This window comes from Bombina bombina, chromosome 6 (assembly GCF_027579735.1).
Source record: "Bombina bombina isolate aBomBom1 chromosome 6, aBomBom1.pri, whole genome shotgun sequence".
NCBI classification, from domain to species: domain Eukaryota; kingdom Metazoa; phylum Chordata; class Amphibia; order Anura; family Bombinatoridae; genus Bombina; species Bombina bombina.
Window position 1 is genome coordinate 1,003,956,329 of NC_069504.1, and position 12,879 is coordinate 1,003,969,207.

Consider the following 12,879-nt stretch of genomic DNA (forward strand, 5'->3'; position numbering starts at 1 on the left):
GCTGGAGTAATTATGCCAGTTCCAGTTCTGGAACAGGGGCTGGGGTTTTATTTGAATCTCTTCATTGTACCAAAGAAGGAGAATTCCTTCAGACCAGTTCTGGATCTAAAAATATTGAATCGTTATGTAAGGATACCAACATTCAAAATGGTAACTGTAAGGACTATCCTGCCTTTTGTTCAGCAAGGGCATTATATGTCTACAATAGATTTACAGGATGCATATCTGCATATTCCGATTCATCCAGCTCACTATCAGTTTCTGAGATTCTCTTTCCTAGACAAGCATTACCAGTTTGTGGCTCTGCCGTTTGGCCTAGCAACAGCTCCAAGAATTTTTACAAAGGTTCTCGGTGCCCTTCTATCTGTAATCAGAGAACAGGGTATTGTGGTATTTCCTTATTTGGACGATATCTTGGTACTTGCTCAGTCTTCACATTTAGCAGAATTTCATACGAATCGACTTTTGTTGTTTCTTCAAAATCATGGTTGGAGGATCAATTCACTAAAAAGTTCATTGATTCCTCAGACAAGGGTAACCTTTTTGGGTTTCCAGATAGATTCAGTGTCCATGACTCTGTCTTTGACAGACAAGAGACGTCTAAAATTGATTTCAGCTTGTCGAAACCTTCAGTCACAATCGTTCCCTTCGGTAGCCTTATGCATGGAAATTCTAGGTCTTATGACTGCTGCATCGGACGCGATCCCCTTTGCTCGTTTTCACATGCGACCTCTTCAGCTCTGTATGCTGAACCAATGGTGCAGGGATTACACAAAGATATCTCAATTAATATCTTTAAAACCGATTGTACGACACTCTCTGACGTGGTGGACAGATCACCATCGTTTAGTTCAGGGGGCTTCTTTTGTTCTTCCGACCTGGACTGTAATTTCAACAGATGCAAGTCTTACAGGTTGGGGAGCTGTGTGGGGGTCTCTGACAGCACAAGGGGTTTGGGAATCTCAGGAGGTGAGATTACTGATCAATATTTTGGAACTCCGTGCAATTTTCAGAGCTCTTCAGTCTTGGCCTCTTCTGAAGAGAGAATCGTTCATTTGTTTCCAGACAGACAATGTCACAACTGTGGCATACATCAATCATCAAGGAGGGACTCACAGTCCTCTGGCTATGAAAGAAGTATCTCGAATTCTGGTTTGGGCGGAATCCAGCTCCTGTCTAATATCTGCGGTTCATATTCCAGGAATAGACAATTGGGAAGCGGATTATCTCAGTCGCCAAACGTTGCATCCGGGCGAATGGTCTCTTCACCCAGAGGTATTTCTTCAGATTGTTCAAATGTGGGAACTTCCAGAAATAGATCTGATGGCTTCTCATCTAAACAGGAAACTTCCCAGGTATCTGTTGTGATCCCGGGATCCTCAGGCGGAGGCAGTGGATGCATTATCACTTCCTTGGAAGTATCATCCTGCCTATATCTTTCCGCCTCTAGTTCTTCTTCCAAGAGTAATCTCCAAGATTCTGAAGGAATGCTAGTTTGTTCTGCTGGTAGCTCCAGCATGGCCTCACAGGTTTTGGTATGCGGATCTTGTCCGGATGGCTTCTTGCCAACCGTGGACTCTTCCGTTAAGACCAGACCTTCTGTCGCAAGGTCCTTTTTTCCATCAGGATCTCAAATCCTTAAATTTAAAGGTATGGAGATTGAACGCTTGATTCTTGGTCAAAGAGGTTTCTCTGACTCTGTGATTAATACTATGTTACAGGCTCGTAAATCTGTATCTAGAGATATATATTATAGAGTCTGGAAGACTTATATTTCTTGGTGTCTTTCTCATCATTTTTCCTGGCATTCTTTTAGAATTCCGAGAATTTTACAGTTTCTTCAGGATGGTTTAGATAAAAGTTTGTCCGCAAGTTCCTTGAAAGGTCAAATCTCTGCTCTTTCTGTTCTTTTTCACAGAAAGATTGCTAATCTTCCTGATATTCATTGTTTTGTACAAGCCTTGGTTCGTATAAAACCTGTCATTAAGTCAATTTCTCCTCCTTGGAGTTTGAATTTGGTTCTGAGGGCTCTTCAAGCTCCTCCGTTTGAACCTATGCATTCATTGGACATTAAATTACTTTCTTGGAAAGTTTTGTTCCTTTTGGCCATCTCTTCTGCCAGAAGAGTCTCTGAATTGTCTGCTCTTTCTTGTGAGTCTCCTTTTCTGATTTTTCATCAGGATAAGGCAGTGTTGCGAACTTCTTTTGAATTTTTACCTAAGGTTGTGAATTCCAACAACATTAGTAGAGAAATTGTAGTTCCTTCATTATGCCCTAATCCTAAGAATTCTAAGAAGAATTCATTGCATTCTTTGGATGTTGTTAGAGCTTTGAAATATTATGTTGAAGCTACTAAGACTTTCCGAAAGACTTCTAGTCTATTTGTCATCTTTTCCGGTTCTAGAAAAGGCCAGAAAGCTTCTGCCATTTCTTTGGCATCTTGGTTGAAATCTTTAATTCATCATGCCTATGTTGAGTCGGGTAAAACTCCGCCTCAGAGGATTACAGCTCATTCTACTAGGTCAGTTTCTACTTCCTGGGGGTTTAGGAATGAAGCTTCGGTTGATCAGATTTGCAAAGCAGCAACTTGGTCTTCTTTGCATACTTTTACTAAATTCTACCATTTTGATGTGTTTTCTTCTTCTGAAGCAGTTTTTGGTAGAAAAGTACTTCAGGCAGCTGTTTCAGTTTGAATCTTCTGCTAATGTTTTCATTTAAACTTTATTTTGGGTGTGGATTATTTTCAGCAGGAATTGGCTGTCTTTATTTTATCCCTCCCTCTCTAGTGTCTCTTGCGTGGAAAGATCCACATCTTGGGTAGTCATCATCCCATACGTCACTAGCTCATGGACTCTTGCTAATTACATGAAAGAAAACATAATTTATGTAAGAACTTACCTGATAAATTAATTTCTTTCATATTAGCAAGAGTCCATGAGGCCCACTCTTTTTTGTGGTGGTTATGATTTTTTTGTATAAAGCACAATTATTCCAATTCCTTATTTTTTATGCTTTCGCACTTTTTTCTTATCACCCCACTTCTTGGCTATTCGTTAAACTGATTTGTGGGTGTGGTGAGGGGTGTATTTATAGGCATTTTGAGGTTTGGGAAACTTTGCCCCTCCTGGTAGGAATGTATATCCCATACGTCACTAGCTCATGGACTCTTGCTAATATGAAAGAAATGAATTTATCAGGTAAGTTCTTACATAAATTATGTTTTTTTCTTACCTTAAAATTTGACTTTTTTCCTGTGGGCTGTTAGGCTCGCGGGGGCTGAAAATGCTTCATTTTATTGCGTCATTCTTGGCGCTGACGTTTTTGGCGCAAAAAAAAATTTCTGTTTCCGGCGTCATACGTGTCGCCGGAAGTTGCGCCAAAAGTATCGGCGTTCCGGATGTGGCGTCATTTTTGGCACCAAAAGCATTTAGGCGCCAAATAATGTGGGCATCATTTTTGGCGCTAAAAAAAATATGGGCGTCACTATTGTCTCCACATTATTTAAGTATCATTATTTATTGCTTCTGCTTGCTAGAAGCTTGTTCACTGGCATTTTTTCCCATTCCTGAAACTGTCATTTAAGGAATTTGATCAATTTTGCTTTATATGTTGTTTTTTCTATTACATATTGCAAGATGTCCCACGTTGAAACTGAGTCAGAAGATACTTCTGGAAAATCGCTGCCTGGTGCTGGAGCTACCAAAGCTAAGTGTATCTGCTGTAAACTTATGGTATCTGTTCCTCCAGCTGTTGTTTGTACTGTTTGTCATGACAAACTTGTTAATGCAGATAATATTTCCTTTAGTACTGTTACATTACCTGTTGCTGTTCCGTCAACATCTAATACTCAGAGTGTTCCTGATAACATAAGAGATTTTGTTTCTAAATCCATTAAGAAGGCTATGTCTGTTATTCCTCCTTCTAGTAAACGTAAAAAGTCTTTTAAAACTTCTCATTTTTCAGATGAATTTTCTGGTTCAGAGGATTCTGTCTCAGAGGTTGATGCTGATAAATCTTCATATTTATTTAAAATGGAATTTATTCGTTCTTTACTTAAAGAAGTCCTAATTGCATTAGAAATTGAGGATTCTGGTCCTCTTGATACTAAATCTAAACGTTTAGATAAGGTTTTTAAATCTCCTGTAGTTATTCCAGAAGTTGTTCCTGTCCCTGGTGCTATTTCTGAAGTAATTTCCAGGGAATGGAATAATTTGGGTAATTAATTTACTCCTTCTAAACGTTTTAAGCAATTATATCCTGTGCCATCTGACAGATTAGAGTTTTGGGACAAAATCCCTAAGGTTGATGGGGCTGTCTCTACTCTTGCTAAGCGTACTACTATTCCTATGGCAGATGGTACTTCCTTTAAGGATCCTTTAGATAGGAAAATTGAATCCTTTCTAAGAAAAGCTTACTTGTGTTCAGGTAATCTTCTTAGACCTGCTATATCTTTAGGGGATGTTGCTGCAGCTTCAACTTTTTGGTTAGAAGCTTTAGCGCAACAAGTAACAGATCATAATTCTCATAGCATTATTATTCTTCTTCAACATGCTAATAATTTTATTTGTGATGCCATCTTTGATATCATTAGAGTTGATGTCAGGTATATGTCTCTAGCTATTTTAGCTAGAAGAGCTTTATGGCTTAAAACTTGGAATGCTGATATGTCTTCTAAGTCTACTCTGCTTTCCCTTTCTTTCGAGGGTAATAAATTGTTTGGTTCTCAGTTGGATTCTATTATCTCAACTGTTACTGGAGGGAAAGGAACTTTTTTACCACAGGATAAAAAATCTAAAGGTAAACTTAGATCTAATAATCGTTTTCGTTCCTTTTGTCACAACAAGGAACAAAAACCTGATCCTTCATCCTCAGGAGCGGTATCAGTTTGGAAACCATCTCCAGTCTGGAATAAATCCAAGCCTTTTAGAAAATCAAAGCCAGCTCCTAAGTCCACATGAAGGTGCGGCCCTCATTCCAGCTCAGCTGGTAGGGGGCAGATTACGTTTTTTCAAAGAAATTTGGATCAATTCCGTTCACTATCTTTGGATTCAGAACATTGTTTCAGAAGGGTACAGAATTGGCTTCAAGATAAGGCCTCCTGCAAAGAGATTTTTTCTTTCCCGTGTCCCAGTAAACCCAGCGAAGGCTCAAGCATTTCTGAAATGTGTTTCAGATCTAGAGTTGGCTGGAGTAATTATGCCAGTTCCAGTTCTGGAACAGGGACTGGGGTTTTATTCAAATCTCTTCATTGTACCAAAGAAGGAGAATTCCTTCAGACCAGTTCTGGATCTAAAAATATTGAATCGTTATGTAAGGATACCAACATTCAAAATGGTAACTGTAAGGACTATCCTGCCTTTTGTTCAGCAAGGGCATTATATGTCTACAATAGATTTACAGGATGCATATCTGCATATTCCGATTCATCCAGATCACTATCAGTTTCTGAGATTCTCTTTCCTAGACAAGCATTACCAGTTTGTGGCTCTGCCGTTTGGCCTAGCAACAGCTCCAAGAATTTTTACGAAGGTTCTCGGTGCCCTTCTGTCTGTAATCAGAGAACAGGGTATTGTGGTATTTCCTTATTTGGACGATATCTTGGTACTTGCTCAGTCTTCACATTTAGCAGAATCTCATACGAATCGACTTGTGTTGTTTCTTCAACATCATGGTTGGAGGATCAATTTACCAAAAAGTTCATTGATTCCTCAGACACAGGTAACCTTTTTAGGTTTCCAGATAGATTCAGTGTCCATGACTCTATCTTTGAAAGACAAGAGACGTCTAAAATTGATATCAGCTTGTCGAAACCTTCAGTCACAATCATTCCCTTCGGTAGCCTTATGCATGGAAATTCTAGGTCTTATGACTGCTGCATCGGACACGATCCCCTTTGCTCGTTTTCACATGCGGCCTCTTCAGCTCTGTATGCTGAACCAGTGGTGCAGGGATTACACAAAGATATCTCAATTAATATCTTTAAAACCAATTGTACGACACTCTCTGACGTGGTGGACAGATCACCATCGTTTAGTTCAGGGGGCTTCTTTTGTTCTTCCGACCTGGACTGTAATTTCAACAGATGCAAGTCTTACAGGTTGGGGAGCTGTGTGGGGGTCTTTGACAGCACAAGGGGTTTGGGAATCTCAGGAGGTGAGATTACCGATCAATATTTTGGAACTCCGTGCAATTTTCAGAGCTCTTCAGTCTTGGCCTCTTCTAAAGAGAGAATCGTTCATTTGTTTTCAGACAGACAATGTCACAACTGTGGCATACATCAATCATCAAGGTGGGACTCACAGTCCTCTGGCTATGAAAGAAGTATCTCAAATTCTCCTGTCTAGTTTCTGCGGTTCATATCCCAGGTATAGACAATTGGGAAGCGGATTATCTCAGTCGCCAAACGTTACATCCGGGTGAATGGTCTCTTCACCCAGAGGTATTTCTTCAGATTGTTCAAATGTGGGGACTTCCAGAAATAGATTTGATGACCTCTCATCTAAACAAGAAACTTCCCAGGTATCTGTCCAGATCCAGGGATCCTCAAGCGGTAGCAGTGGATGCATTGTCACTTCCTTGGAAGTATCATCCTGCCTATATCTTTCCGCCTCTAGTTCTTCTTCCAAGAGTAATCTCCAAGATTCTGAAGGAATGCTCGTTTGTTCTGCTGGTAGCTCCAGCATGGCCTCACAGGTTTTGGTATGCGGATCTTGTCCGGATGGCCTCTTGCCAACCGTGGACTCTTCCGTTAAGGCCAGACCTTCTGTCGCAAGGTCCTTTTTTCCATCAGGATCTCAAATCCTTAAATTTAAAGGTATGGAGATTGAACGCTTGATTCTTGGTCAAAGAGGTTTCTCTGACTCTGTGATTAATACTATGTTACAGGCTCGTAAATCTGTATGTAGGTAGATATTTTATAGAGTCTGGAAGACTTATATTTCTTGGTGTCTTTCTCATCATTTTTCCTGGCATTCTTTTAGAATTCCGAGAATTTGACAGTTTCTTCAGGATGGTTTGGATAAAGGTTTGTCTGCAAGTTCCTTGAAAGGACAAATCTCTGCTCTTTCTGTTCTTTTTCACAGAAAGATTGCTAATCTTCCTGATATTCATTGTTTTGTACAAGCTTTGGTTCGTATAAAACCTGTCATTAAGTCAATTTCTCCTCCTTGGAGTTTGAATTTGGTTCTGAGGGCTCTTCAAGCTCCTCCGTTTGAACCTATGCATTCATTGGACATTAAATTACTTTCTTGGAAAGTTTTGTTCCTTTTGGCCATCTCTTCTGCCAGAAGAGTTTCCGAATTATCTGCTCTTTCTTGTGAGTCTCCTTTTCTGATTTTTCGCCAGGATAAGGCAGTGTTGCGAACTTTTTAAATTTTTACCTAAGGTTGTGAATTCCAACAACATTAGTAGAGAAATGGTGGTTCCTTCATTATGTCCTAATCCTAAGAATTCTAAGGAGAAATCATTGCATTCTTTGGATGTAGTTAGAGCTTTGAAATATTATGTTGAAGCTACTAAGAATTTCCGAAAGACTTCTAGTCTATTTGTTATATTTTCCGGTTCTAGGAAAGGTCAGAAGGCCTCTGCCATTTCTTTGGCATCTTGGTTGAAATCTTTAATTCATCATGCTTATGTCGAGTCGGGTAAAACTCCGCCTCAAAGGATTACAGCTCATTCTACTAGGTCAGTTTCTACTTCCTGGGCGTTTAGGAATGAAGCTTCGGTTGATCAGATTTGCAAAGCAGCAACTTGGTCTTCTTTGCATACTTTACATTACTAAATTCTACCATTTTGATGTGTTTTCTTCTTCTGAAGCTGTCTTTGGTAGAAAAGTACTTCAGGCAGCTGTTTCAGTTTGAATCTTCTGCTTATATTTTCAGTTTTTTTCTTTATAAGATTTAAACTTTATTTTTGGGTGTGGATTTTTTTCAGCGGAATTGGCTGTCTTTATTTTATCCCTCCCTCTCTAGTGACTCTTGCGTGGAAGATCCACATCTTGGGTAGTCATTATCCCATACGTCACTAGCTCATGGACTCTTGCTAATTACATTAAAGAAAACATAATTTATGTAAGAACTTACCTGATAAATTCATTTCTTTCATATTAGCAAGAGTCCATGAGGCCCACCCTTTTTTTGTGGTGGTTATGATTTTTTTGTATAAAGCACAATTATTCCAATTCCTTATATTTATGCTTCGCACTTTTTTCTTATCACCCCACTTCTTGGCTATTCGTTAAACTGATTTGTGGGTGTGGTGAGGGGTGTATTTATAGGCATTTTGAGGTTTGGGAAACTTTGCCCCTCCTGGTAGGAATGTATATCCCATACGTCACTAGCTCATGGACTCTTGCTAATATGAAAGAAATGAATTTATCAGGTAAGTTCTTACATAAATTATGTTTTTTCTTAGACTCTGTATAAAATGATGGCTTATATTTAGGGCTCTATGCTGGTTGACACTATTGTGGGCTTTAAAATCGATTGCTTTTTAGCATGTTTTTCTCTATAAATAAGGTGTTTTTTCAGATTTTAAAACACTTTTGGGGTTTAATTTCGGCCTGGCACTTATTTGGACACCTAAATTTAGTCAGAAAGGCCCCTCCACTCTGGAATGAAGAGGGAGGAGGCCTCATTTTCAGGCCTAAATTGTGCAGTTGTTTTTGCCTAGGCAATCCATGCAGCTTCATGTGGGGCATCACAAAAGACTCCAGAGAGGCTTATTTCCTACTAAAATAATCCCTAAGGAAGGTAAATGGCTACAGGAGAAGCTGTGTTAACTGGTTAATAACTGTTATTAGCTCTGGTTTGGGCATTAAGGGGTTAATTGGTCTGAAAATTTGTGTGCATTAAGGCTCTGTGGTGAAAATTTCATTAAAATCGGATGTTTCTTTCATGGTTTTTTGATGTTTCAATAATAATGTGTTCACTTTTATGATTTAAAGAGACAGTAACGTTTTTGTCAAAAATAATTTTTATTGCATTGTAGTTCTGTTTAAGTCTGTCAAACATGTCTGAATCTTCAGATAGCCTATGTTCTGTATGTCCAAAGGCCAAGGTGGTTCCCCCATTAAATTTGTGTGTGAAGTGTGCCATAGCGTCCAAACAGCTTAAGGACAGTACAATCGCACCTCTGGTGGTTGTCTCTGGATCACCGGTCTCAGGGAATGAGTTTCCGCAGACCGGAGTCGATCATTGTCACGACCGACGCCAGCCTCCTAGGCTGGGGCGCGGTCTGGGAGTCCCTGAAGGCTCAGGGTCTATGGTCTCGGGAAGAATCTCTTCTCCCGATAAACATTTTGGAATTGAGAGCGATATTCAATGCGCTCCAGGCATGGCCTCAACTAGCGGAGACCAAATTCATCAGATTTCAGTCGGACAACATGACGACTGTAGCTTACATCAATCATCAGGGGGGAACAAAGAGTTCCCTGGCGATGAGGGAGGTATCCAAATTCATCAAATGGGCAGAGGATCTTTCCTGCCATCTATCAGCAATTCACATCCCAGGAGTGGACAACTGGGAATCGAATTATCTGAGTCGTCAGACTTTCCATCCGGGGGAGTGGGAACTCCACCCGAAGGTTTTTGCCCAGTTAGCTCAACTAGGGGGCATTCCAGATCTGGATCTGATGGCGTCACGTCAGCACTCCAAAGTTCCACGTTACGGGTCCAGATCTAGGGATCCCAAGGCGACATTGGTAGATGCCTTAGTAGCGCCTTGGTCGTTCAATCTAGCTTATGTCTTTCCACCGTTTCCCCTTCTCCCCTGGCTAGTAATCGAACAGGAGAAGGCTTCGGTAATTCTGATAGCTCCTGCGTGACAAGCAGGACTTGGTATGCAGACATGGTGAATATGTCATCGGTTCCGCCATGGAAGCTATCTTTGAGGATAGGACCTTCTAATTCAAGGTCCATTCGAACAGGGTTTTCGGATTCAGTATAGATACCCTGATCCAGGTTAGAAAGCCTGTCACCAGGAAAATTTACCATAAGATATGGCGGAAATAGCTTTGTTGGTGCGAATCCAAGGGTTACTCATGGAATACGATTTGGATTCCAAGGATATTGTCTTTTCTCCAAGAAGGATTGGAGAAAGGTTTGTCAGCTAAGCTAGTTCCTTAAAAGGACAGATATCTGCTCTGTCTATCCTGTTAAACAAGCGTCTGGCAGAAGTACCAGACTTTCAAGCGTTTGCACAGGCTTTAGTCAGAATCAAGCCTGTCTATAGACCTGTGGCTCCTCCATGGAGTCTCAATTTAGTTCTTTCAGTTCTTCAAGGGGTTCCGTTTGAACCTTTACATTCCATAGATATTAAGTTATTATCTTGGAAAGTTTTATTTTTGGTAGCTATATCTTCTGCTCGAAGAGTTTCTGAGTTGTCTGCTTTGCAGTGTAATTCACCCTATCTGGTGTTCCATACAGATAAGGTTGTTTTGTGTACCAAACCTGGTTTCCTTCCAAAAGTGGTTTCCAATAAGAATATTAACCAGGAAATAGTTGTTCCTTCTCTGTGTCCTTCTCTGTGTCCTAACCCAGTTTCTAAGAAGGAACGGCTGTTACACAATCTTGATGTGGTTCGTGCTTTAAAATTCTATTTAAAAGCAACTAAGATTTCAGACAAACATCGTCCTTGTTTGTTGACTATTCTGGTAAGAGGAGAGGTCAGAAAGCGACTGCTACTTCTCTTTCCTTCTGGCTGAAAAGCATCATCCGATTGGCATATGAGACTGCAGCCTCCTGAACGAATTACAGCTCATTCCACTAGAGCTGTGGCTTCCACATGGGCTTTCAAGAATGAAGCTTCTATTGAACAGATTTGTAAGGCAGCGACTTGGTCTTCACTGCATACATTTGCCAAATTTTACAAATTCGATACTTTTGCTTCTTCGGAGGCTATTTTAGGGAGAAAGGTGCCTTCATCCGTGTCCTAAAGCTTTGGTATTGGTTCCCACAAGTAAGGATGAAGCCGTGGACCGGATACACCAATGTAGGAGAAAACAGAATTTATGTTTACCTGATAAATTTCTTTCTCCTACGGTGTATCTGGTCCACGGCCCGCCCTGGCATTTGGTCAGGTTTAAATTTTTATTTTTGTACACTACAGTCACCACTGCACCCTATGGTTCTCCTTTTTCTCCTAACCGTCGGTCGAATGACTGGGGGGCGGAGCCAGAGGGGGAGCTACATGGACAGCTCTGCTGTGTGCTCTCTTTGCCACTTCCTGTAGGGAATGAGAATATCCCACAAGTAAGGATGAAGCCGTGGACCGGATACACCGTAGGAGAAAGAAATTTAGCAGGTAAACATAAATTCTGTTTTTTGCCTTTCCATAGTGAGCTAACACAAATAAGACAGCTCCTAATTAAATCTTCTCTAACGTTACTAGCTGAGAAGCAGTTTATCATGTTCCGGGTGAACTTGTGCAGTGACGTCACTGGCTGCACAATGCGCATGCGCCGGGTACGATTATTTGCGATCCCAGGGAGACACCGCTTAGTGTTTTGCAAAGGAGACATGAGTGATGTCATAGGAGGAGGAGTTGAGGGGCCATTTTCAAACGGAAAACATCGGCAATCTTATGAAAATATTAATCAGACCGTTGTGAGCAGCGTACTGGCACACAGGTAGGAGACCTTATTAAGGCTCAAACTAATGATAGGGAACACATTGTTGTCAAGGTTGACTGTCCCTTTAATTATGACATTTCTCATTTCATTTCTAGGACAAGACTATTTATCACCCGACTAGCAACAGCTGCATGGACTGCCATGAGTCTGAACGAAGGATATTTATGAATATCTGTGATCCATCCTCACCGACGCAAAAATGGACTTTTGAGAATACAAACTCAACTGTCTTACAAGCCTTTAACAAAAACATGGACTTATAACAATGGGAGAAATATACATATATAAATAGGAAATTATATATTTTAAATCTATATTTTTTACATGTGAGGGAGGGTTTTTTTTCATTCTGGTAAGAAAATTGATTTTTCCTTTTGATCTATGTCTAGGTGAAAAGGGGGTATTTTTTAAGGTGTTCATGCGGGCTGTATTTGTTTTTTTGATGCTGCAAATTAACTTTTTATAGGTATTAATTTTAATATTTTGAGGTAATTGTGACTGTATTTTGAGGTGTACATATTCAAAAATTTACTTTCATTAGCCATGGGTTGGAGAATCTTGCTTATATGCTACATTTTTTTCTATATTATACTTCTGCAAATAAGCACTGTTTTAAAAATTGGGTATGTCTAAAGCCAAAGTAGCTTCACCAAAGTAAACTCAGAATTTATTAGAAGCTTAAAGTACAGTGCATACATTTTTTATATTTGATAGATGTGTCAGGGTGTTTTAACAATTTCTACAATTGATATATTTAATATGGAAACATACAATTTGGGTATTTATTATACATGCCCAAATAATTTTGCAGAATACATATTTAGCAAAAAAAAAAAACAGAAGCATTCTATCCTATTTGATTATTTTTTTTGCTCTTTGTTTTTATATATATATATATATATATATATATATATATATATATATATATATATATATATATATATATATATATATATATATATATATATGTATATATATATGTTTTTCTTGTAACAAGTTTTTTTCTGCCTAATTATTAACTGGGTTCTTTCAAACCGTTATGTTATTTATTTTTTCATGCTCATCTTGTACATCTTTCTTACAATTACAACTTTATTATATAAGTAAGACACGTATAGGGAGGTTAGCCATGCTTCATAATATATACCAGAGTTAAAGGGACACTGAACCCAATTTTTTTCTTTCGTGATTCAAATAGAGCATGACATTTTAAGCACCTTTCTAATTTACGCCTATTATCAAATTTTCTT

General features: G+C 39.4%; 1 protein-coding gene across 1 annotated transcript in view; it reads left to right on the forward strand.

The window, feature by feature from the left end:
• Nucleotides 1-12,312, forward strand: part of GALNT10 (polypeptide N-acetylgalactosaminyltransferase 10) — a 402,787-nt gene extending 390,475 nt beyond the window's left edge. Inside the window, exon 12 of the mRNA XM_053718701.1 lies at nucleotides 11,725-12,312. Coding sequence (XP_053574676.1) covers nucleotides 11,725-11,892 — 168 coding nt within the window. The 3' untranslated portion in view covers nucleotides 11,893-12,312. The remainder of the gene's footprint in view (nucleotides 1-11,724) is intronic.
• Nucleotides 12,313-12,879: the final 567 nt, after the last annotated feature.